The sequence below is a fragment of the Castor canadensis genome, chromosome 11 (assembly GCF_047511655.1).
Source record: "Castor canadensis chromosome 11, mCasCan1.hap1v2, whole genome shotgun sequence".
NCBI classification, from domain to species: domain Eukaryota; kingdom Metazoa; phylum Chordata; class Mammalia; order Rodentia; family Castoridae; genus Castor; species Castor canadensis.
The window spans coordinates 114,388,280-114,414,002 of record NC_133396.1 but is presented as its reverse complement, the minus strand read 5'-3'; the positions used below and the strand labels follow the sequence as shown (position 1 = coordinate 114,414,002).

The window sequence follows — 25,723 nt, the reverse complement described above, 5'->3', positions numbered from 1 at the left end:
GGCTACTCTTATTGGCACCTACTGGTCCAGATTTAGTGCTTCCTTGTAGCTTAGAGTATTATTAGGTTTTTTATAATGCCTTTTAACTATATCTAATGTAATTTTTTTTAAGTTATAAAGATGCTTCAGACTTCAAAGAATTTGGTGAAAGAGGAAAAAATGATACACAGCTATCCCTATGACTGGAGGACTAAGAAACCAGTGGTTATTCGTGCCAGCAAGCAGTGGTTTATCAACATCACGGAGGTAAAAACTACAGCTAAGGTATGAAAGGCATCCTATTATAATGGGTCGGGTGAGGTTGAGGTGGGGTTTTAGAAGTAGAAGAGATTGTTTCTATTATGATTTGTTTTCCTAAAATTGTACACTTTTAGATCTGAAAGGACCTTGTACTTTATTCTTTGATTATACATGTATGGGAAATGAGCCTTAACTAGGTTAAATGAGTTGTCTGGTCACTTTCCTGCCCAATGTAGTGAAAATAGCACACAATCAGGGCAGAACTGAGCTTAGCCAGAAGTGTAACCTCCTGGAACTTCGTTAACCTCTCATCTGTCTCATCTGTCTCTAAGTGATAAATGTCTACCTCGGGAGTGAGTAAAACTTCCCAGAACAGTGCCTGGCACACAGTAGGTTCTTATTTCCTTGAGATTGAAATCGCAGTTTAGAATGTCATGCTTAGAGTTAGCAAATACTTTATAATTGGTATTGCAAGTGTTGCATATGTATTTGAGCTCTTTATTTAATATACATATGTATCTTTTGTGTGTGTGGTGCTGGAGTTTGAACTCAGGGCTTCACACTTGCAAACCAGGCACTCTGCCACTCAAGCCACATCTCCAGTCCATTTTGCTTTGTTTAATTTGGAGATGGTTATTAGCCCAGGCTGGCAAGTCAGCCTCTCAAGTAGCTGGGATCATAGGCATAAGCCACCATGTCCAGTTTATATGTATATATTCTTATATGTGTGTGTATTATCTTCCACAAATAACTGGGTTGTATTGCACTGAGATAAATATTTGGTAACTTGGTTGAAAATACAGATATTTGTTCTGTCTCTAAGATTCTACTGTTTGGCTGGTTCATTTGTTGGCTTGGCAATTTGGGGTCCTTGCTAAAGCTGTCTGTAGCAGTTTATATTTTTTAGTGTTTCATTCCTATAAAGCCTATCTTCTTTACTTGTAAGTGTTAACATTTGTAACTTCCAGCTTTGCACAGATTTTTGCTTGCAGAACATCTAAGTCTGATGTAATATGTTTAAGCAAAGTCAATTTTTTACGACATTTTTTTATTGACTATTTTCTGTTGCTTTTTGCAGAAATAGCAAGAATATAGCACACACCTGCTATAATCCCAGCACTCGGAAGGTGAAGTAGGAGTTCCAGGGAAGGCTATGCTATATAGTAAGACCCTGAGTTATGTAGCAAGACCCTACCTAGCTCAAAAAACTAAGACCAAATAGACAAAAAGAGAAGTAGCAAGAATAGGGTAATTTATTGCCACATTCCTGTCACTTATCTTCAATAATAATCAACTTTTGGCAAACTTTTTTTTTTATCTGTGCCTCCCCTCCCCACCTTTTATCCCACTGGATTGTTTGAAGCAAACACCAGGCATTGTTTCTTCTATATTATATTGCTTCCAGGCCATATTTCAGCATATGTATCTGAAAGATAAAAGCCTTTTTTTTTTTTTGGAGTGGGGGACAGGATCTTGCTTTATAGCCCAGGCTGGCATCTGCCTTGTAGTCCCCCTTCTTCAGCCTCCATAGTGCTGGGATGATAGGCCTATGCTACCATGCCCTGCAGATAAAGATTCTTTTTAGAGGTTGGGGAGGACAGAGTCTTTCTATGTAGCCCGGGCTGGCCTTGAACTGGTGAATCTCCTGCTTTAGTCTCCTGAGTTATGGGTAGATAAAGACCCTTTATTATTTTTTATTTTTTATTTTTTAATTATTCATATGTGCATACAATGCTTGGCTCATTTCTCCCCCCTGCCCCCACCCCCTCCCTTACCACCCACCCTGCCCCCTCACTCTCCCCCCCACCCCCTCAATACCCAGCAGAAACTATTTTGCCCTTATCTCTAATTTTGTTGAAGAGAGAGTATAAGCAGTAATAGGAAGGAACAAGGGTTTTTGCTGGTTGAGATAAGGATAGCTATACAGGGCATTGACTCACATTGATTTCCTGTGCGTGGGTGTTACCTTCTAGGTTAATTCTTTTTGATCTAACCTTTTCTCTAGTACCTGTTCCCCTTTTCCTATTGGCCTCAGTTGCTTTTAAGGTATCTGCTTTAGTTTCTCTGCATTAAGGGCAACAAATGCTAGCTAGTTTTTAGGTGTCTTACCTATCCTCACCCCTCCCTTGTGTGCTCTCGCTTTTATCATGTGTTCATAGTCTAATCCCATTGTTGTGTTTGCCCTTGATCTAATGTCCACATATGTGGGAGAACATATGATTTTTGGTCTTTTGGGCCAGGCTAACCTCACTCAGAATGATGTTCTCCAATTCCATCCATTTACCAGCGAATGATAACATTTCGTTCTTCTTCATGGCTGCATAAAATTCCATTGTGTATAGATACCACATTTTCTTGATCCATTTGTCGGTGGTGGGGCATCTTGGCTGTTTCCATAACTTGGCTATTGTGAATAGAGCTGCAATTAACATGGGTGTGCAGGTGCCTCTGGAGTAACCTGTGTCACAGTCTTTTGGGTATATCCCCAAGAGTGGTATTGCTAGATCAAATGGTAGATCAATGTTTAGCTTTTTAAGTAGCCTCCAAATTTTGATAAAGACCCTTTAGAACACAGTTTAGATGCCATTATCAGCACCTTACAAAGTAATATTTATTCCTTAAGAAAATCACAAAATCCAGCCATTCACATTTCATGGATTTTTTTAAAACCAAGTATTAACTGAATCCCTAAAGTAATTGAATCCCATTCTTCTAGGAGGTAGAACTCCAATAGGTTTTGGGGGTGGAGGGATTTTAGTTAGTTAAAGTAAGTTAGGAAATTATTTAAACCTGCTCTGAAAATATGCATTTGTTAATGCATATAGATATTTTTTGTAATGACTAACATATTTTGGCTTGTTGAGATTATTAGCAACTATTTGCATTATATAGTTCATCTTTTGGTATTTGACAAATGAAATCAAATGTTGGTAGTTTACAACTTTTTGGGAGATTGAAGGAAGGAAGAGTTCTTAGGAGATGGCAAATAAATAGCAGGAAATTTATGTTGAGCAAGTGTTTTGTGTTTTGTATATTGAAAACCATGCTATGTAAAATCAGATTATATTGTAATCCTTGTTTGTCAGCCTTCGATAGTGGCTTATTGTATAAGATTTTAAAAAATGACTGATATAAGATTGCATTGATCTTAACTGTAGTTTAATAAAGTATATATAAGAGTTCTATTAAATGTTTTTATTACCAGCTTTTATCTGGTGTTGGTGTAAATTAGAAATGTTGTAAAAATCTCCTGTTATAGCCTCCAAAGGTAAAGTCTGGTCTTTTTTTTTTAGTACACATGGTCTTGCTGTGTAGCCTAGGATGGTCTCAAACTCTCAGTCCTCCTGCCACAGCCTCCTGAGTGCTGGGGTTGCTATCTACTCTAGGGCTTGAACTCAGGGGCTCTGCTTGCTAGACTTGAGCCATGGCCCCATCCCTCAGTTTTCGTTCATTTGTTTGTCATATTTGGAGGGATGGGGTAGGGAGGCATGTGGATAATACAGACATCCCACATGAAGAACTATATTAGAAATAATGACAGTTGTATAAAATGTGTTCTGTTGTCCCTCTCTTGATGTATGACTAAATTGCAGGAACTGTTAAAAACAGTGAAGTTTATTCCTGGAGCAGCACTGAATGCCATGGTAGACATGATCGACAGGAGGCCATATTGGTGTATATCCAGGCAAAGAGTCTGGGGTGTTCCAATTCCTGTGTTTCATCACAAGACAAAAGATGAATATTTGATCAACAGGTAGAACATTTGTTTTCTTTCAGAATTGAAAACAGGTATAAACTATTGACTTCATGTATTTTAATTTTATTAATTGATCAATTGACTGAGTGAATGAGGGTGTCACTATAGCCCAGGCTGCTCTGGAATTCTGTATCCTCTTGCTTTTGCTTCCTGAGTACTGGGATTATAGGTGTGCACTTCCACACCTGACTTATGATGCCATGCTTTAAATATTCTAAAATAGCATTTTTTGGGAGTGGGAAATAAAATATAAATTTCTAAAAAAGCCCTTTTGTATGGTTGGAATATTAACAAAAACTAGATTTTTTAATATCAATATTTAGAAGCAAAAGCTGTACTTTTCCGTGAGAATTTATTATGTTAGCTTAAAGCATCAGGAACCCACAGATGAACAGTATTTATTTAATAGGGGAGCCTAAACTGTCACTTTTTTCTTAGGCTCCCCTGTTCTTTAGAAATGACATTAGGCAATCATTTGAATACTTTAAGAAACTATGAGATAGCTAAATGCACTTGATTACATTGGCTATTTTTTGTTTTTTCCTGGTTATTTTTTGTTCTTTATTTATTTATCTTGAGATAGGGTCTCACTGTATAACCCGGGTTGTCTTTGACCTCACTCTGTAGCCTAGGCTGGCTTCAAATTCCAAATCTTCTTTCTCTGCCTTCAAGTGCTGTGACTGCAGTTATGCACCACCACAACCAGCTTATTTTAGAAGATTTTTAACAATGTTGATTAAAGTTTGGTTTTTTTAGTCAGCTAAAGGCACATACTGGATTTTTTTTTTTTTTTCTTTTTTTGTGGTTCTGGGGCTTGAACTCAGGACTTACACCTTGAGGCACCCCCGCCAGTCCTTTTCTGTGATGGGTTTTTTTTCGAGATAGGGTCTTGTGAACTGTTTGCCCTGCTGACTTCAAACCACAATCCTCCTGAGTAGATAGGATTACAGGCGTGAGCCACTGGCGCCTAGCTGGATATTTTTTCTTTATATTTATTTTATTTTTATTTTGCTGCTAGAGATTGAACCCAGGGCGTTGAATGTGCCCTACCACTGAGCTATACCCACAGCCCCTGTATTTTTTTATTTTTACTTTTTTATTTGTTTGGGTAGTGCTTAGTATCATTTGTGTGAGAACTCATCTTCATTTTGAAAGGTAGGTTCTACCACTACTTGGAAGGTGATATGACACCGTCAGGCAGCAGGATCTGGAGAAAGCTAGAGCCTCTGCTTTGCACAGACGTGGGTCCATAAAGCATCTTGCTGGCTTCGTTCTCACAGGATGTGACCTCCAGCACGTGGTGGGAAATGGGAAAAGTTTCACAAGTGGTGGGATCAGCAGGAGCTGAAGACAGGAGGGAGAAAAGCATAGTGTCTGTGTGAAAATACACTGGGCAGGTAGGGCCTGTGAGGGGAATACCAACCTAGACACTAAGAACGATTGGCTGGAGCAAGTTGTGAGTATTCAGGAATTTAAACATTTATGTAGGCACAAGGACTAAGAGGTTTAGGAAAGGAAGCTAGAGCTATAAACCAGGAAGCTGTTATAAGGCTATTTCAGTATTGTTACTATTTAGAGCTAACTTAAGACTGGATAAATATTATTTCTGTTTTATAATTTGGAGTTTGGTCAGTTGTAAACACTAATATTGTAATAACCTCTATTAAGAATTTAAACAACTAAATTTGAGGTAAATTAACAAAAATATTATATAACATTTCACAGTGAAGTTTCCTTTTAAGGAAATTTATAAGCCACTGCCATTATTTCTCATTCCTTTGACTATTTAGAGAACAAGACTTGTAGTGATTTCCTTGAAGCACTGATTGAGGAGGACTACATGCATATATAATAAATAGAGCAACCATTTCTTTTTTCCTTACAGTGCTGGGCATTGGACCCAAGGCCCCATGAGTGCTAAGTATATGCTCTACCACTTAGTTATACTCCCAGACATGAGCAGAGTGGTTTAATTGACCATTATTTACAATAAAAATATTCATAGGTTAAGTGGCCAGTAAGTTAGATGAAGTAAACATGAGCTTTGTCAGAAAAACACAACAAGTTTTCATTAGGAAGCATTTATATTTTATTTAGTCAGTACATTTACCTGGTTGCATTAGATTTTTTTCTGTTATCTGCCATTGTGTTGCTTGCATACTAATAGTTGATTTTTGATTTTGAAGTAGCAGAGAAATACAGAATATTGGCCTACAGAAGTGACAGACAAATTTAGCTATATTGTCTGTCAATTCATAGGTCATTTTCCTGTATACCATTTTGGAATGATGACTATTCTTCTTCCATGGTTAGGTCCTCTTTTTGACATAACACTTAAGTTTAAGAAAATTGATATTTATTCTTAATTATTTGTGAGGTTTATAAAATGGAATGAAAAGTTAACCATTTTTCCTCTGCAATCAAATGAGAATCCAGTGACCACAGTTTTCTTTCTTCTTAAACTTTTGTATTGTAGCAAGCTGGTAACCATCAAAAGTAACAGCACCTCCACTGGAAATTGTACACAGTCCACATGGAGTTGCTGTTACACTTGATAACTCCATTAAGCTTGCCAGAAGATTCCTTCTGCTTATTTTTGTTTTTATTGTTTTTGTGCGTGGTTCTGGGGAATTGAACCAGAGCCTGGCACATGCTAGGCAATTGCTCTACCACAGGCCACAGAAGTACACTCCCATTCTTCCTTCTGCTTTTCTTTATTTGTTTTTGGTTTTCTTGGTTTGAGGGGGTTTATTTTCAGACATGATCTCACTGTGTAGCCCAGACTGGCTTCAATTTATGATCCTCTTGCCTCAGCCTCCTAAGTGCTGGGATTGCAGGCTTGTACTACCATGATAAACCTCTATAACTTTTGATGATGAAAGACTATAGATTATCTACAAATTTACTTGTTTCACAGAAGAAAATCTTGACTTACTCATATTCTAAGTATAATTCAGGGACTGGTAGATTTCAAACTCTGATGTTTAGTTCTGATAGTAGTTTTGTATTCATTTGTACTTTCCCAAAAAATAATTCCATTTTAGATATTAAGATCATTGGCCATTTTACATATAATATAGTGCCATTGCAATTTAGGGTAAATTCTCCTCGTTAATGAAAATGAAACATAATTTTTACCATAAAAAGATAAAGTTTAGAAACATTGGCTACCTAGAAAAGCAATTGTTGATTAAATTTCTTTCATTTCCAATTGTTGAAATCAATTCAACACTCTTGGAGTGTTAACATACGCATTTGGGAAACTTAGACCTTCATGTCTAGATATGAGAAATTTAGTAGAATCTGGCAAGGAATTTCCAGTTTAATTTGGGTGCTAACTTTAGCTACTTTACATTTTTGCTTAATAATAATGACATTTCAGTGAAAAATATTCATTAAAGAAAGAAACACTTTTGCAAATTGTTTCCTGTGTAACCTTTAAACGTAAGTGCAGATTAAAAATAGGGTTCTCCCTCCCAAATTGCAAACCACTGAGAAACGTTGAGCCTCTTACCTGTGCTTCCTCCAGTAACTTGCAGAAGAAAAGTTGTATTATAGTCCTTAATAGTGTTGCTAATAAAGACAAAACACATTAAACAGTGGAGCGACAGCAACAGTTTCTTCCTTACCTGGAAATCTTAATGCTGCTTAATTTCCTGTAACATGCTAAATAAGCCTGCAGCTCAATTGATAGCAAAGTTCAGAGTGATTGGCTGGTATTACGGTTGCTCGTGCTGCCTACTGGCTTTCCACAAATTGAAACCTTAGAAGGGACATATAACGCATGTGCTTAGATAAGGCCTTTGGGTAAAGTACAAAGTTTTATTATGGACTTACTGCTTTATGAAATACAGCATTAAAATGAACTTATGTATGATAGATTACATGCTGATAAGTGGTTCCACCTACTCTTATCAACAGTAATTTATGCTGATCTTTAGGTTGTAAGTTAACTTTGTATTTGTTTTAAGTATATGATGTAATTAAAAAAATAAAGAGGATAATTCTTAAATTTCCAAAGATACTATCACAGGGAAAAATGGCTAGAAAAGTGTCTTTAAGAAACTTAAGGAATGAAAAAGCACCAAAAAAAAGTTAAAAAAAGAAAACCTTAAAGCATGAACTCACATTCCCTTCTAAGTATTTATCATTGGGAGGTAAGAGGAATAAGGACTTTTATACAAAGATATGTATGTAAAATGTCCAGTATAGTTGTTTGTGAAAGAATGTAGTGATATAAAAAAAGAAGATATCATCTAAGTCGGTTGTGGAAGAGTGACTGTACATCCACTGAAGGTGGTAGCTTGGCCGTGGGTGTGAAAGTCAAACAAACAGAACCTCTGCAGCATTTGGCTCTGTGTTTTTGCCACGGCCCTGTGAGTACCTTTTGAGAACTTACGTAGCTTTAACTTGTGTTTTTTTCCAAACTATTTTTTCAGACTTTGTGTGAACATTAAACTCATCTCTATTTTATAATTGTATTTACCCCAAAGTTTAGGTTATATATCTGTGTTTATTTTTACTGCATATTTTAAATTTAATTTGTTATTTTGCAGTGTTGGGAGCTGAATCAGGACCTTGCACATACTAGACAAGCACTCCACCCCTGAGCTAATTCTCAGCTTTTGGTTTTTTTGAGACAGGGTCTTGTCATGTGATCGCATGGCCTCAAACTTGTGAGCCTCCTGCCTCTGCCTGTAGAGTTGCTGGGATTATAGGCATGTACCACCATGCCCAGTGCAGATTTTGTTTTTAAAACTACCACAATTTTTTTTTTTTCTCGGTACTGGGGTTTGAACTCTGGGCCTACACCTTGAGCCACTCCACCAGCCCTGTTCTGTGGTAGTTTTTTTTGGGATAGGGTCATGCGAACTGTTTGCCCTTGGCTGGCTTTGAACCATGACCCTCTTGACCTCTGCCTCCTGAGTAGCTAGGATTACAAGCATGAGCCACTGGCGCCGGGCCCAGCCACCACAATATTTTAGGGTCATTCAGTCTACCAGAGTAGAGTGCAAGAGGAAGTTTTTTCTTTGTGACAGCAATTCTGTGCACTTTTGATTTTTTTTAAGGTTTTTTTTTTTGATTTGCACTTTTATTTGTTATGAATGTTCAGTTTTTAATTTATTTTTTTGGTGGTATTAGAGTTTGAATTTAGGACCTGTGCTTACTAGGCAGGTATTCTACCACTTGAACCACACATCCAGCCTAAATTTGTTTTAATTAACTAATTTTTATTGACAAAATTATACATATTTGTTGTGTATAATGTAACCTTTTGAAATACTTTTACATTATATTATGCTTGTTTGGTTTTCTTTATATCTAATTCTAGAGTTGCTTCTATTTACTGTTTTAAATTAAAATATAAGTGATTTTGTTATCCAGAAATCTCAAAATACAGCTGAATTGCAGGACATACTGCTTAGTATATAGCATATTTGGTAGGTTTTATTTAGAACGTGGTATTTTTGTATTTTACAATATAAAGTAAGTTAGCAAGTCTTGCTCTGCATATGAGTGAGGCTTGCTTTATTAGTGAGGCAGAGCTTCTCTTCCTTCTTGAAAATGTTTCACATTTCTTTTGGATATGTTGAAAACATTTTCTTTTGTTCAGATTCACATTCATTTGCAATAAAGAAAAATATTGGGCTCTGCTAAACTGACAGGAAAACAAACTTTCCTCCTCACTGAGATAAGAGACCTTTCTAAGTGAAAAAACAGTATAATTTATCAATAAAAAGTGTGTAAAACACAAAATTAAGGGTTTGGAGTATCACTGGCTGGGGCTGTAGTTCAGTGGTAGAGCACTTGCCTGTCATTGGTAAAGGTCTAGATCTAATCCCTGGCACTGCAAAAAAAGAAGTTAGGTTATATTTCTTTTTATATTAAAACATTATATGTATCTAAGTGAATTACTAATAGCTTATAAGAAAATATAGTAATTAAAATGACTTAGACTAGAGATGTTTAAAATTGGTGGGTTTTACGGTTTACTTTAATAACATGCCAAGAGCAAAATTGGAATCTTCCTTTGGTACTTTTATAGACTCAGTAAAGTACTTGAGTGTAGCTAAATAAATACTTAAATTGTAATTTTTAAAACATTATTGAGTTACCTTATGTTTGTTACCAAAAAAAGATTCATTGAAGTGAGATTCAGCATTCTAAAATCTACTAGATGTATTATGATAAGACAACTCACTTTTCTTTAGTTATTAAGAGTTTTTTTCCACAATGAAAATGTTCACATAGTTTTTCCAGTGTTCATAGAAACTGAAGCTTGGAAGAATAATGTTCTCGATTCCTGTCATTAATGAACAAGTCACATAGAGTGTGGTCTTTGGACTCAGTGCTTGCTCTGTCAACACACTAATCTCCTGAGACTCCCTGGTCCCCTGATCTCATCTCTGGTTCAGTCTTTATTACGCCTAGGTAATAAGAGCACTTTGTCAGGCTTAACAAACTCTAGAGAATAGAAGATCAGTGACAGTGACAATTCAGGTTGTTACAGGGGCAGAATAGAGAAGAAAAACAACACTGAACATGATTTGGACCACATACTTTAAGTCCTTGTTCAGACTGTATTACTTGTTTTGCCTCATGACCTTAGGAACCCTAAAGCGGAGAACAGTCAGTTGTCAAGATGTGATTTACAGGCTGTCTGTGAATCCCAGGGGAGTGTGCTTGTAAAGTGCCTTGAAGAGCACAGTATGCCGGGTACATGCTCTTCATTAGTGGTAATAGTAATCCTAATATCTCTACCTTATTTACTGAATTAATAAGAAATTTGAACCACTCACTTTACTTAGGTATTTATTACTTTTATCTATTTCCAGTATATCAAAACTATTTTATTGCATGCCTAAAATTGCCAATCTAATGATAACATTATTTAAAAAAAAAAAAAGCAGTGCAAATGACACCCAGTTTTAGAATCATTCTTTTTTGATGAAAATTCCATAATTGGTATAAACAGCATATGTATAATAATTATATATACAAATACATATATATATATATGTATAAATGTACTTTTCTGGTTTCTCTTTTTGTTTTTTTTTTTTTTTGGGTGGAGGGAGGTTGGTGGTTTGAAACAGAGTCATGATGTGTAACCCAGGCCGGCCTGGAACTCTAAGCCTTCCTGCCTCAGCCTCGTAAGTCTGGGATTACAGGCACGTGCTCTCTTATTTTTCTTTTAGACATTACATTTATTCGGATTTTTCTATTACGGTGTACTGAGTATACTGGTATTTTCTTAACTGATAAAGTGTTCTGTCCAAACTATATAAAATAGTAATGTGTAACTAAATACTATCATCTTGTAACTAGATACTTATTGCATAAAGTTTTTATGGTCGCACAGCACACAAGTTTACCTTCACCACTAAAGTTCATCTAAAGTGAGTGACTTGTGCACATTTTACATTCTTATTATTTATAAATTCTTCAGAGTTTGTGCTGGTAGCATCACACTGTCTATCTTTCATAAAATATCAACTTAATAGTATCTTATCTGAGATATTTCATTTGTAGAGTATATTTAACATTGCCCATTCGATTTTTGCTTCTCACAGCGATTTTTGTAAACACTTCATTTTACCTGTGAATTATCAGATCCAGAGAAGCTCGGTGATTTGCTTTGCGTCATTGAGGTTAATAAGACACAGGTGCAGACTGAGAAGCCGACCCTTTCTCCTGTCTGCCACTTGTCCGTTTCTGTGGACCTACAGTACATTCTTAGTTACGTACACTAATGTAGTATGATGTTCCGGAAGAAGAATATTTTGAAAGTTCGTCCTAGTATGTGTATTTTTATCCTTAAATATGGGTAAATGTTTTTAGTAATTAACATAAATCTGTCTAAATTTACCTGACTTCAAGCAATTAGCTTGAATGCTTATGTGTATGTTAAAATGTGCCAGGTGTTGTTGTAGGTGCTTTATGTATTAGCTCAGTTAATACCCATAATAAGTCTGTTGATGCTGTTTTCACAGTTTTACAAATGAGGAAACTGAGGTACAAAAATGCTGAGTGCCTTGCGCAGGGTCACATGCATAAGTGATAGAGCCAGAAACTAAACCGAAGCCGTAGCCAAGGCTGCAGGGTCCAGGCTCTTGGCCATTGCCTGTGCTGTGACTTGATGGGAAGCACCTTGAAGATGCTGTAATAGCAACAAAGCTGCAACAAGTTAGATGTTTTAGTAGCTTAACAGTATCCTATTGTGAGAGAAACTTTTGTATAACTGTTTCTGAGTCTAATTTTCAAATAATTCCTATGTTCCTGTCTTTCCAAAGCCATGACCAGTTTCAATATGGATATGAAATGCAGGCACTGGCATCAGCTTGTGTGTTAGGCACTGTGCTAAATGTTCATGTATAATCCGGTATCGTTGCTGTTTTAAGGGATGTATGCAGGATCACTGCAGTGTAAGTTCCTTTAGGGGAGGGCTCTTCTCTATTTTGCCAGCTGCTCTATCTCTAGTGCCTACAGTCATGCCCAAGACATTGGAAGTGCTGAGTACTTTTTGGACACATGAATTGGATTATTTTTCCTAACAGGGGATCACCAAGTCTAGAGAAGTCTTGGACTTGTGCTTGGCCACATAAATACAGAGTGGCAGAGTCGGGACAAAAGCCCGGTTACCTGCTGACAGAGTTCAGGCTTCAGTACAGCATTACTGCTTCTGCTGGGAAATTCAGTTCTGTTCACAGTAAGAGAGCCTTTGAAAGTTTTTGAGCAGAAAATTTGTGTGATAAGAGCAGTTTTAGGAATGCATCTGTGTCAGGGTGTATCATGAAAACAGAAGGGATGAGAATGGGGGAAAAAGACCATTGCATAAATCTAGTGTTGTGGCAGTAATGTAGTGTCATTGGGGACAACTGTAATATTTCAAAGGCAGAACTGACAGAACGTGCTGGCTTAATCTGGGCAGGAATTGGAGGAGGGTAATTAGGGGCTTTGAGTATAGGTACCTGGACAAAAAATAGATGGGTAGAAATAGGGAAGTCATTAACTGAAATAGGTTAGCAGACGTCTCTCTTCTTCTTTAGGGGTACATATGAACCATTTGTTTTTATTCATGTGGAATTTAGAATGATGGTGGCAACCAAACAAGGAAGGGAAGATCCTACTAAAGATAAGAAAAGATTCCTATTATCCCAGCACTTAGAAGGTGATAGCAGGAGGACTGCAAGTTCAAGGCTACCCTAGGCTACATAGCAAGCTCCAGGCCAGCCTGGATTTCACAGAAATCCAGAAGCCCCAAACAGTGTCAGGTGCAGTACCTCATATCTATAATCCCAGCTACTCAGAAGGTGGAGATAGGGAGGATTGTGATTTGGGGCCAGCCCAAGCAGAAATTTAGTGAGACCTCCATCTCAACAAATTAGCTGGGTGCTATGCATACACACAGCTGTGATCTAGCTGTGAGAGAGGCCATAGGTAATCAGGGTCCAAGGCCTGCCCCAGACAAAACTTGGAGACCCTATCTGAAAAGTAACTAAAGTAAAAAATGGGGCAGGGGGAGTGAGGGGCCTGGAGCTAGAGCCTACCTAGCAAGTGCAGGAACCTGAGTTCAAACCCCAGTAGTGCCAAAAAAAAAAAAAAGATACCGCTGTTTTAAAGTTTTTTAAAAGTCTGTCACTCATTACACATTGAGTAATATTGCCTCTTCCCCTAAAACAGCCAAACCATTGAGCATATCGCTAAATTAGTGGAACAACATGGCAGTGATATCTGGTGGACTCTTCCTCCGGAGCAGCTTCTTCCAAAAGATGTGTTATCTCAGGTGAGGGTCTCTTTGTGTGATGTGAGGACAGCGTGAAGAATTCTTGGAGTCAGCAGTTGAAAATTGTGTGGTTGCGCAGCAGAAGCACAGCATTTAACATGGCAGGGAGCGCCAGGGCCATTAGTTACCTCCTGGAGGTCCCGTGGCCTAAGCGCACGCACTTGAGACATGGGTCCATCGGGACTGTGAGATCACACGTCGAAAAGTTCAGACTAGAAGTTAAGTTCAAAAAATAATGTGCTTATTATATTGGTAAATGAGTTGTTGAGTAACGAGGGCCACTTTTACACACCAGTGGAAAGAGTTGTACAGAACTGTGAAATGCTTTTGAATGTTTTAAATTTTATTTAAAAATGTGGATTAAATGGTTGTTTTTCATTTTCTTAAGACTTTTGGAATATTTGCTGTGTTTTGTGGCCTTTGCATAAGTAAAGTTTTTGTGCATTACCTTACTAGGTTGGCGGTCCCGGTGCCTTGGAATATGTGCCAGGGCAGGACATTCTGGATATCTGGTTTGACAGTGGAACCTCATGGTCTTGTGTTCTTCCAGGTAATTTACAAAAGAAGATTACATACCAAAACCAAGAAGTCTTGAAAATACAGAAATGTCACTTAGAAGAAACTATAAATAAAAAACTTATTCCTTTGTTATTTTATTTCTTTCTTTATTTTTTTGCTTTATTTGGAAGAAGATCTGCTATAGTAGAAGTAACTTTTGACCTGGAAGGAGCCTTAGAGAACATTTTATCCAATGATTTCTCCCAACTTCTTTTTTTGTTTGTTTGTTTCATGATGAAAAACTTACATTTTTTCTTTAAAACTTATATCTTTTATTTATATTTTTCTTTTCTTTTTCTTTATCTTTTTATTTTGTGCAGGGCACTGAGGATTGAACCTAAGGCCTTGTAAATGGTAGACAAGTGCTTTATCACTTGAGTCATGCCCCCACCCCTGAATTTTTACTTAGAACTATAATACATAGATAGATAAAAATGGAAATTTTTAGGCAGGTGTGGTGGTACATGTCTCATACAAGCAGGAGGATCAAGAATTTTGAGGCCAGTCTGAACTACATAGTGAGAGACCCTGTTTGAAAAAAACAAGTGTACAGTGTGTGTGTGTGTGTGTGTGTGTGTGTGTATGTGTATGTGTGTGATTTTTCCTCCTTCTTAACTAGTTCATTCTCCTTGGCCTCTTTGGCAAACCCAAGGCACCCAGTTTAGAAATCACTGTTATAATATGACCCCATCATTTATGCCAAGGAGGTTATGGTCACATGGCTATATAGTTAGTATCAGACTGGAACTCAGGTCCTCTGACTTCCAGTTCTCATTCCTCCACACCACACTGCCTTTTCATGGCTTTTTCCTTCTCCACAGAGATGGCTGGCTGATTCGATACCCAGTCCTAGTTAGGGTGAGTTTTGACTCATTGGTTAAAGAGAAAAGGGATACCTGGGGCAGGAATTAGAAGGGAGCAGTAGAAGGAAGGTACACATCAAAGGGCATGCCTAGATGCTTTACAAGAAATATCCTGAAGGATCCTACGTGAATGGGTAGGCATAGAATGAGCAAGTCTGTGAGCTCTGTGAAGTCAGAGTCAGGCTCACACTCCCACTAAGTGCCAACTGTGGCCTGAGAGGTGTTTTTCTTTACAGAACAAGGGCATGTGGGACAAATAGCATGTTTGTGTAGCTTGCCATTAAAGGCGTTGAAAGGAATCATTCTTAGGTGTTTTTTGTTTTGATTTTTGAACTTGATAGGCAGGTGCTCTGTTGCTTGAGCCATACCTCCAGCCCTGTCCTCAAGTTTTATGTGGAATATTCTGATAGTCGGCCTCACTGTTGGGAGGATTCTTAGGAAAAGTAACTACATTTCCTTCATTTGGACCTTACTTTCAGGTTAGAAAATTTGAAAAACAATGCATGTAAATTCATGCTTACTCTCTGGCAGCTAAAATGTACATAATAGTTTATAATGACCAAATATGCTACACATTATTTCTCATAATTTTTTGTGTAGTAATTGTCAATATTATTTCATAATTGTGTTTCTCCAGGTGTATGTAAGGAAATATTTCAAATTTGAGTACTTTTTTCCCATAAGTAGAACATATAGGAAAATAATGTGACTTACGGTAAGTGATAGCAGGAAGAAAAGTTTCCTGCTCTCTAGTGTGTTGATATTTTTATCCAGGTAATTTTGACTGTGACATAAATTCTTTATTAATGAAGTCAGAGGTTAAAATGTACCTACTCAACAAATCATTTCCTTTCCTGCCATATTTAAATCATTGGCTCAAAGAAGGAAAATTACCTTGTCATTTAAGTGTCTGATGCACCCAATCTGTACTGTATTTCTACTCTTTCACCAAGTATCACTTCCCAGTCAATCAGTAAAAACCTTATGAGATAAATCAGTAGTAGATTCATTGGCTTAAATTCTGTTTCCTTCCTTTGTATTTCATGATAAAAATCTCAGAAGTAGAAAGAGTGAAATGGGAAAGAGAGTCAAGGTATGAGGTGGTGAATGGTGAATTCATAGTTTGAAAAGCAGTAAGGCTTTTTTTTTTAAGAAGTTTACTTTCTCAAGAAGTCTTACTATACTTTTCTTTCTCAAATGGTTTATGTCAAATCAAATGTAAAATGATTCAGTGTCTGCCTATTTCCTTGAAAATATATTATTGCAAAATAAAATGAACTTGCTTTAGAGCTTAGTTTTAGCTGTCAGTCTTCATCTGCACCTACTAATGTGTAACAGGATGAATTCAGTTATGTAGCATACATAGCTGGTTTTACTTTCTGCTGACAAATTTTATAGCAGTGAGAGTGATTTGGCTCGTAAGTTCTGATATCAGGTCAAATACCTGTAACATTGTGAAATCAAAGTCAATAAAACCCAAGAAATTAAAACCTGAAAACTTTCTGAAAGGAAATGGTATTTTTTTTTCTTGAGTCAGGATCTCACCGTGTAGCTCAGGATTCTTCTGTCTCAGTCTCCCAGGTGCTGGGATTATAGGTGTGATCCACCATGCCCAGCTGGGAATGGCATTTTTGTGAGTTTGTTTATATATAATAAGTCATATTGACACATCAAACACATTTTTAAAAAAAATTTTGAGGCATTTTTACCTTACTTGTTTATTTATTTATTTTTGGAGGTACTGGGTTTTGAACTAAGTGCCTTGCTCTTGGTAGGCAGGTACTCTACCATTTGAGCCATTTCATCAGCTCTTTTGATGTGGTTTTTAATATAGGGTCTTGTTTTATCCCCAGGCCGACTTACCTTCCCCATGTAGCTGGGATGACAGTTGCATTCTCACACCCAGGCATTAGTTAAGATGGGGTCTTGTGAACTTTTTGTCTGCGCTGGCCTCAAACCGCCATTCTCCTGATCTTTGCCTCCTGAGTAAATAGGATTATAAGGCTTGAGCCACTGTGCCTGGCCTCTGCTTTTGGTATTTATTGAATATGTCTCATGTTTATGCCCAGGCTGGTATGGACCATGATCCTCCTATTTGTGCTTCCTGGGAGGTTGGGATGACAGACATGTGCCACCACTCCCAGACTAGTCAGGGCTAGTCTTTAACTGCAGTCCTCCTGATCTCCACCTCCCAAGTAGCTATGATGAACTACTGCACTCAGCATACTGAGGCATTATTTCAGTGATTAAAAAATAATGTGTGTGTAATTTTTAATACTTTATTTTTTAGAGCACTTTTAAGTTTACAGTAAAATTGAGCTGAGAGTACAGTTCAATTGTACCCACAAACACATATAGCCTCTCCCACTGTTAGCATTCTGCCAGAGTGGCATATTTGTTACAGACAAGAAACCTACATTGAAGCTGGGTGCCTGTGGCTCACGTCTGTAATCCTAGCTACTCAGGAGGCAGAGATCAGGAGGATCATGGTTCAAAGCCAGCCTGGGCATATAGTTCTGCAAGACCTATCTCAAAAACCCTTCACAAAAATAGGGCTGGTGGAATGGCTCAAGGTGAAGGCCCGAGTTCAAGCCCCAGTACCACACACACAAAAAAAGAAACCTACATTGATACCGCATTATCACCCAAAGCCCATAGTTTATATTAGGGTTCTCTCTTGGTGTACATTCTGAGTTTGGATAGATGTCTAATGACATCACAGTATCACACAGAGCAGTAACAATGTCCTGAAAATCCTCTGTGCTCTACCTATTCCTCCTCCCTCCCCAGTGTATAGCCACCACTGATCTTGTCATAGTTTCCATAGTTTTGCTTTTTCAGAATGCCATGTAGTTGGAATTATTGTAGCCTTTTCACTTCACTTAATACACATCTAAATTTACTCCATGTCCTGTGCTGGTTTGATAGCTCGTTTTCTTTTTAAGCTCTGAATAGCATTCCATTGTCTGAATATACTACAGCTTGCAGCTCATTTATCTAGTCATCTACTGAAATAGCAGCCTTTACTCTATTTCATTTCTGATTTTTTTAAACAGAAATAAATTGAAGTTAATAGAGAAAAGAGGTCTTTTTTTTGTTTTAAAAAAACCACAAAGGTAGCCTTACAACTTAGGTTTATAAGTAACCTTTTTAAAAATGTTACTTTTTAAAGGACATGCAATATTATGTCAGAAATAGCCTAATTTTAAAAATTAATAGTTACATTTTAGTATATTTTTAGTGATTATTTTCAGGTGCTGTATAGATTAAGCAATAGTTTTGCCATACTTGCTGGTGCTAGTTTATCTTTTTTTTGAAAACGTCTTTCCCTATGTAGCCCAGACTGGCCTGGAACTCAACAGTCTTCCTGCCTCAGCCTCCGAGTTCTGGGAGAACAGGCATGTGCCCACAATACCTGGCAATTTATCTTCTTAACTAAATAAAATAATCTTGCTTAAAATTCATCAGTTCATCTAAGTTAACCAATTCAGTCGTGAAAGCATAGGTAACTCAATGTTTTGCTGGTTTCACTTTTATGGTAATTTTTAATAGTTGGTTTAATCTTTTAATTACTTCCATGCCTAATTCACAATCTCAGAGGTACTGAACAGCTTATTGTTTTCTCTAAATACGAATCTTCATAATTTTTCTAAGAGCTAAAGTAACTGTACTAGAGGTACCGGTTTTGTGTTTGTTTGAGACGGTGTCTCGCTGGTCTTTGTGAACCTCATGATGAAGCTCAGATCTGTTGAAGCAGTGTGGCTTTTTGGTTAAAAGCTGCTCCCTGGAGCCATAGTCCAGGCAGAGTCCCGTTCTCTCAGTTTGCAGAGACTGTTCTCTCTGCAAGCATAAAATCTGTGTGTTCTCACTTTCTGCATCTCTAAGATGGGGATAAGAATAATGCCTGCTTTTATTAGTTAGAAGGATGGAATGAATTGGCATTTATAGTTGCTAGATGCTCAGCCAGTATTTATTGAATTAATAGTATTTTATTTTCATTATAGATTTAACTGGAAATACATTGATAGTGATAATTAGTATAAACCACTCCTAGTTGAGACAGTGTTTTAGTGAGCTGTGGTTCTGGAGATGGTACTGAAGGTTATCATTTTTCTCTTGGTTAATACAATGACAGTGGAGGTGACCCCTCAGGTGAAGGCAATTGGCTACTAGGTGACACCAAAAATAAGTAACGTCATTATTTTGATTATTTTAATGCTTTGATAGATCCTTATTTTTATTTTGTTATTTTAATTAAGTTTCTATATTTTTTAAAAAGTATCTCTTTTTTAGGTACTGGCCAAATGGCAGATTTGTACTTGGAAGGAAAAGACCAGCTTGGGGGATGGTTTCAGTCTTCCTTATTAACAAGTGTGGCAGTAAGGAAAAAAGCACCTTTCAAGTAAGTATTTATCCCTGAGCCAAGTGAGACAGCATTCTTTACTGCCCGTTCTGAGCTCCTGCTGGTGTGGGAAGCCTTGAGCAGGTATACGTGTACATACCTAGGTGTGACATTATATATACACTACATGACATCAGCATGATGATTAGAGCCATTACTTTTCCTGCTTCTGAATGAAAGTGCTTACTAAGTCATTGTGGTAAAAAACTTGGCATGTTGAATTTGGCACTGTAAAACTGAAGACAAGGTCATGGTGTAATATATGTGAAAGCACTAGAGTCTCCTGTCACATTAGAGAAATAATTTAAATTAAGAAAAGAAGCTGGGTGTGGTGGCATACACCTGTAATCCCAGGTACTTGGGAGACAGGAGGATAGTGGTTCCAGCATAGACAAAAATTAGTGAGACCCTGTCTCAAAAACAAGCTGTGTTTTGTACTTGGCTAATGATAAAAAACCAAACAAAACCCAAGCCATGTATGGTGGTACACATCTGTAATCCCAGCTACTTGGGAAGCAGAGGTAGACAGATCGTGGCTTAAGGCCAGCCTGGTAAAGTTGGTGTGAGAACCATGTGAAAAAACAAAACTAAATTAAGCAAGAAGGATTAGGGGTGTGGCTCAAGTGGTAACATGCTTGTAGGAGCCCAAGTTCAATTCTTAGTAACACACACATACACACACACACACACACACACACACACACACACACACACACACAAGAAAAAAGAAAACAGAGACAAAGAGCACCACAGAGGTATCTTGTCACTCTGATGCGACTGTAACGTCTAGAGGAGAGAATTGGCATCAGCTGGGATCATTGGGAAATGTCACAAAGCCAGATCTTGAGCTGTGATCTATGGTCGTACTTTCTGGACCAGGACACAGGGAGGGATTTTCTAGGTTGGAAGAAAACAGCCCAAGCTGAAACATCCCTATTTCTGACACCTGCAGTGATAAGTGAACTGAAACATTACTTAGGGAATTTTATTAATTAGAAATTCTTGTTAAGTACAGATAATTGCTTTTCCTTTTTCAAATGTGTGGGCAGAAGTTCAATTAGACTTTTATACAGCTTAAGATTTTTGCTACTTTAACAGTGAAAATCCATCCTAGATCAACTTATATGTGTCTCTTTTTTTTGCAATATGTTTTCAACATGAATGAAGTAGCAGGATCCTGCTTTTTTCAAGTGGTCTTTTTGCAAGTGATTTTGAGGTGATATTCTGCTCTTTTTTAGACATGCTTTTTCCTGGTTGGTTTCAGTAACCAAAAAAAAAAAAAAATCAGTACACAGACATGAGGAAAATGTGTTCTGTGACTGAAAACACCCGAAGTTTCCTGTGTTTAAGTAGAGAGGATTGTGTTTACCAATCCTCATGCGTACGTTGCTGAGAAGTGTACTTTCCAAAAAGATTTCATCTGTAATCTGCCAAGAAAAATCTTACTTTTGTGTCAAACTAAGATACTCTTTTAAAATTCTCAGTCATCTTCAAAAAGAAATTATAGTTGTGCTCAACATTGAAACAGTTGTTTGTCTTCTTAGGACAGTGGTTGTCCATGGATTTACCCTTGGAGAAAAGGGAGAAAAGATGTCCAAGTCTCTTGGGAATGTCATTAATCCTGATATTGTCATCAGTGGAGGACAAGTAGGTGTTTCTATAAAGTTCATTTAATTTCGTTTTAAGGCTCTTAAATTGGCAGCTCAAACCCTTAATACAGTCATGTCTATTTTTTTTTAAAAAAAGAACACAACTATCTTTTCTATTAAGAGAAAGTGTACTAGGCATGGTGGCATGTGCCTACAGTCCCAGCTCCTCGGGAGGCTGAGGCAGCACAATCACTTAAGCCCAGGAGGTCAGGGCCAGCCTGTGAAACAGAGTGAGACCCCTGTTTATTAAAGAAAAATAATTCAGAGAATAGAGGATGACTTGCCGTGTTGTAAACCTAAACTCTTACCTACCTGAGTTAAACAAAGAAAGGAAGGGCCAGAATAAAAGTCCTCTTGATACATTTCTGGTCTGAATCTCTAAACTTTTCATATGTGTAAACTGTAATTTTATAGTTAAATAGAATCTTATAAGAAAAAAATGAGTTTGCATTTTCTAAATGCATATTTATTCTTAGAATTGACACAGTGTAACTTTAAGCAAGGACAGACATCAAATCTGGGGTTGTTGACAGTTTAGGAGTTTTTGGAGTTGCTTTCATAAGAGAACTCACTCTTCTGTTTCATTGCTCCTGTGGCTTTTTACTGCTGTAGCCAGCCACTCAATGCTCTATGCACAGAGTTGCCAGGCAGCAGTGAAAGGGAAAGCAGTCTCTGCCTTCCCACCCACATTGCAGGGCATCCCTGGCACTGCTCTGTGCCTAGCATAGATGGCTGAGGACATGGCCTGGGAGGAAAAACGTGCTCCCATCTGTGCATTGAGCAAGGCTGCACAGCACTGCTCCTTTGCATTTTTGTCTTTAGATGCAGCTTTATTCAAGATTGCTAGTCCATATTTCGTTACAATGCTGGCATACATAGTTTATACACTTACATTCATTGTCTTGCATTTCTGAATAAGAACTTTACCTAAAACGTCTGTTTGGCTAATTGGAACTGAAAGCCATTCTGTTTATATGTTGTTTCTCAATGAAAAGGATCAAACTAAAGAGCCTCCCTATGGTGCTGATGTCCTTCGCTGGTGGGTGGCTGAGTCCAACGTCTTTACTGAAGTGACAGTTGGCCCATCTGCACTCAGTGCTGCCAGAGATGACATTGGCAAGGTTAGAGCCATACTATTCCTATTTCTGAATGAAAAGTTTCTAAATCACTGTTGCAAAAAATGGGGCTTGTTTTGTTTAGCTTAGTTCCCATGTTGTGAACATTTCTAACTATCCTGTGTTAATTTGTTTACAAATATTAGTAAGACCTGGCACAGTAGTACATGCCTACAATCCCAGCTACTGGGGGTAGGGATCAGGAGGGTCGAGGATTGAGGCCAACCTATGCAGAAAGTTAGCAAAACCCTATCTCAAAGACAAGCCCAGGGCAGTGGTGCATGTTTATGATTCCAGCTACATGAAAGGCATAGGTAGGAGGATTGCATTCCAAGGCAGCCCTGGGCAAAATGCTAGGACCTACAGAAAAATAACAAAAGTGAAAAGGGCTGGAGGTGTGGCTCAAAGTAGTAAAGTGCTTACTAGGCCTTGAGTTCAAACTCCAGTACTATAAAATAAAAAAAAACTCACAAAAACATTACAGTAAGGATTTTACATAATGCTTTTGACACTTTATTACTACATAAACTGTAACATAGTGTGACGTGAAAATATACTAGTTTTAGATACTTTCCATGTCCTCTGAGGCTCCAAACTAACTGCATTTATCTTTCTTTTCACTTGTGAAACAGGTGAAAAAAACACTCTTACCTACACACATGAATAAACTAGGCCATTGAAAGGTGGTTTGCTCTTTGAAATTATAAAGGAATATAATAACAACTTATTCTTTAGGCATAAAAATCTAGTGGATGTTTGTACAACTGGGCTATTAGAATGAGAGCTTGTTTATTCATCTATAGTTTATTATTTAGAAATGATAGGATTTTTAGCAAGTACCCTATTAGGAAAGCAACAAAAGTTGGGTTAAACTTACAGAATTATAAAGTAACTTTTCATGAAAATTGAAGGCCCATGAATTTTTTTGACTGTATACTTTTTCTCACTGTGAGTAGCTTAGAAACACGCTCCGCTTTCTTCTGGGAAACGTGGCTGGTTTTAACCCAGAGACAGACTCCATTCCTGTGAACAACATGTATGTCATAGACCAGTACATGCTACACCTGCTGCAGGACTTAGCAACCAAGGTAGGTGTACATTTGTAAGCTTTTGAGCAGCAGAAATATCAGTACTCTCGTGTGTTACATTTTAGTTTCATCTGAGTGGAACAGAGCTTCCTAGAAATAGTAACTAGAGCACTCTTGAGAAAGGTTATATTTGATAATTCCACATGTTCCTAGTTGACCTTAGGTGAGAAGTGCTTTAATGTCTTTCTTAGATCTCAAAAGACTAGAAAAGTACCTAGCTGGAAGCAGTGGTCTCAGGTTTCCCCACAGACCAGGCTTTTCTCTCCAGATAGCTCTGTTTGTCCAACAAGAAGGAATAAAGTTCAACTTTGTTTACATACAGATGTGTCCCTCATAGTAATAGAACTGAAATGACCATTCTTATGTCTGTTAGGATATATATTTGCTCATTTACACAGAGACAAATAATTCGTGTTTTCTCCAAATTAGAAATACATTTGCTTCAGTTGTAACCTTAATTCAGAGGCATATATACCAATTTTTGCTCAAATCAAAAGTAAATGAGGCAGAAATGAGGGAACATTAATCAATTGTCAATAATTTCCACTCTGCTGCATTAAAAATGGTGTGACTTTATCACTTAAACTTGAGGGCTGGGATGTAGCTCAGTGGTTAGAGTTATTGCCTAGCATGCACAAGAATCTGGGTTTGATTCCCAGCACTGCAAATTAGAACAAAAACCAAACCACAAAAAAGTCAAACCAAACAAAAAGATCCTTGATCCTCCCTTTATTTGGCGCTCATTCTTTTGTAGTTCCCAGAGTAGTGCAGTATCCTCTAGTGTAGTCAAATTTGTTAAGAATGATGTTTGGAAGGTTCTCAGGTCTTTTTGCATTAGTGACTATTTTTTATTTATCCGCCTGATGGGAACATATTTTGCTTATTTTAACTTCCATTTTCACTTGTTTATACCAGCTCCCAAGTTTATTTTGACTTTGTTCTCTAGATTACCGACTCATACAAGCAATATGATTTTGGAAAGGTTGTTCGACTATTAAAAGCATTTTACACTAGAGAACTCTCCAACTTTTATTTCAGCATAATCAAGGATAGGTATGTATGACTAAGTGTTAAAAATACTCAACTAATATTTCTTGAATGTCTACTTTGTGCTTGGTGAATGTTGGGAATACAGAGATGACAGCATTGTGTGGTCATCAAGATTGGGTTCCAAAGTCCAGTGTGATTATCAGTTTGTGCCCTGCCACTTCCTAGCTGTGTGACTTGGGGCAATTTAAAGCATAATCTATCTCTTCATCTGAAAAATGGGGATGATAAAACCTACATCCTAAAGTGGTTATGAGGATAAGAAGAGATGACTAAAGTAAGTGTTCAGTTAGTGATCACTGCAAATGTGAGGGAGTGAACAGTGCTTTTGACACCGCAGTGGTTTGCAAATCTTGAGGGAGAGAGAAATGCAAGGGCAGTTACCTTATTACATTGTATCACGTCAGTGGTGTCTTTTTAGAAGAGGGTTGACACTAAGCCTTCACTTGGTGCTCCGGCGGCACACAGATGAAGGAGCTGTTGGTAGTCACCATTCCACTGTGAGGTGTCAGCCCTGGACTGTCAGCACCGCACCTTGGGAGCCTTCTGCATAGGGATTATACCTCACAGTGCTGCCCTTAAAACACTTACGGCATTTTAGGGTGGGAGTCACATGTTAAATACCATCTTAGAGTCTAGATTGAAAATCTAGACAATCAGATTTTCAGTCTGAAAATCAGACTTGGACATTAGCAGGAGGTTTTTTTGTTTTTCCTCTCTTGCTCCCCAACCATGAGTTGTGTTGAGGGACGTGGGCACACCTGGAGACAGCAAAGTGGAATAGACGATAAGTTGTGTGTGAACGAATATTTTACAACTTGACTGGAGCCATAACTTAGCCACTGTAAGAACAAAAATAACCAAGGCAGATTCTGTTGTGGTGAGCACAATGTGTAAAGTGTTGTCAACTGCTGAATAAGTTCTTCTTGTTCAGGCTTTATTGTGAAAGTGAAAATGATCCTAAACGACGCTCTTGTCAGACTGCGTTAGCTGAAATCTTGGATGTATTAGTTCGTTCTTTTGCTCCCATCCTTCCTCACTTGGCTGAAGAGGTCTTCCAGCACATACCTTATATTAAAGGTAAGGAACTTTATCTGCTTCACATAGTTCTGCTCACTCATCTGCACTGATACTTTGTGACATTTAGTGGTTTCTGAACCTATTGCTGTGGAGTAGGACGACTTCAGAGTGGCCTTTGAGCCATCTCTAGTGCTTTC

At 37.7% G+C, this 25,723-nt stretch overlaps 1 protein-coding gene across 1 annotated transcript in view; it reads left to right on the top strand.

The window, feature by feature from the left end:
• The window catches only part of Iars2 (isoleucyl-tRNA synthetase 2, mitochondrial), a 44,222-nt gene that overhangs the window by 14,562 nt on the left and 3,937 nt on the right, over window positions 1–25,723 (top strand). The window contains exons 11-20 of the mRNA XM_020157738.2: window positions 113–264; window positions 3,834–3,994; window positions 13,682–13,784; window positions 14,241–14,334; window positions 19,499–19,607; window positions 21,152–21,254; window positions 22,252–22,377; window positions 23,328–23,459; window positions 24,406–24,512; window positions 25,441–25,586. Coding sequence (XP_020013327.2) covers window positions 113–264; window positions 3,834–3,994; window positions 13,682–13,784; window positions 14,241–14,334; window positions 19,499–19,607; window positions 21,152–21,254; window positions 22,252–22,377; window positions 23,328–23,459; window positions 24,406–24,512; window positions 25,441–25,586 — 1,233 coding nt within the window. The remainder of the gene's footprint in view (window positions 1–112; window positions 265–3,833; window positions 3,995–13,681; window positions 13,785–14,240; window positions 14,335–19,498; window positions 19,608–21,151; window positions 21,255–22,251; window positions 22,378–23,327; window positions 23,460–24,405; window positions 24,513–25,440; window positions 25,587–25,723) is intronic.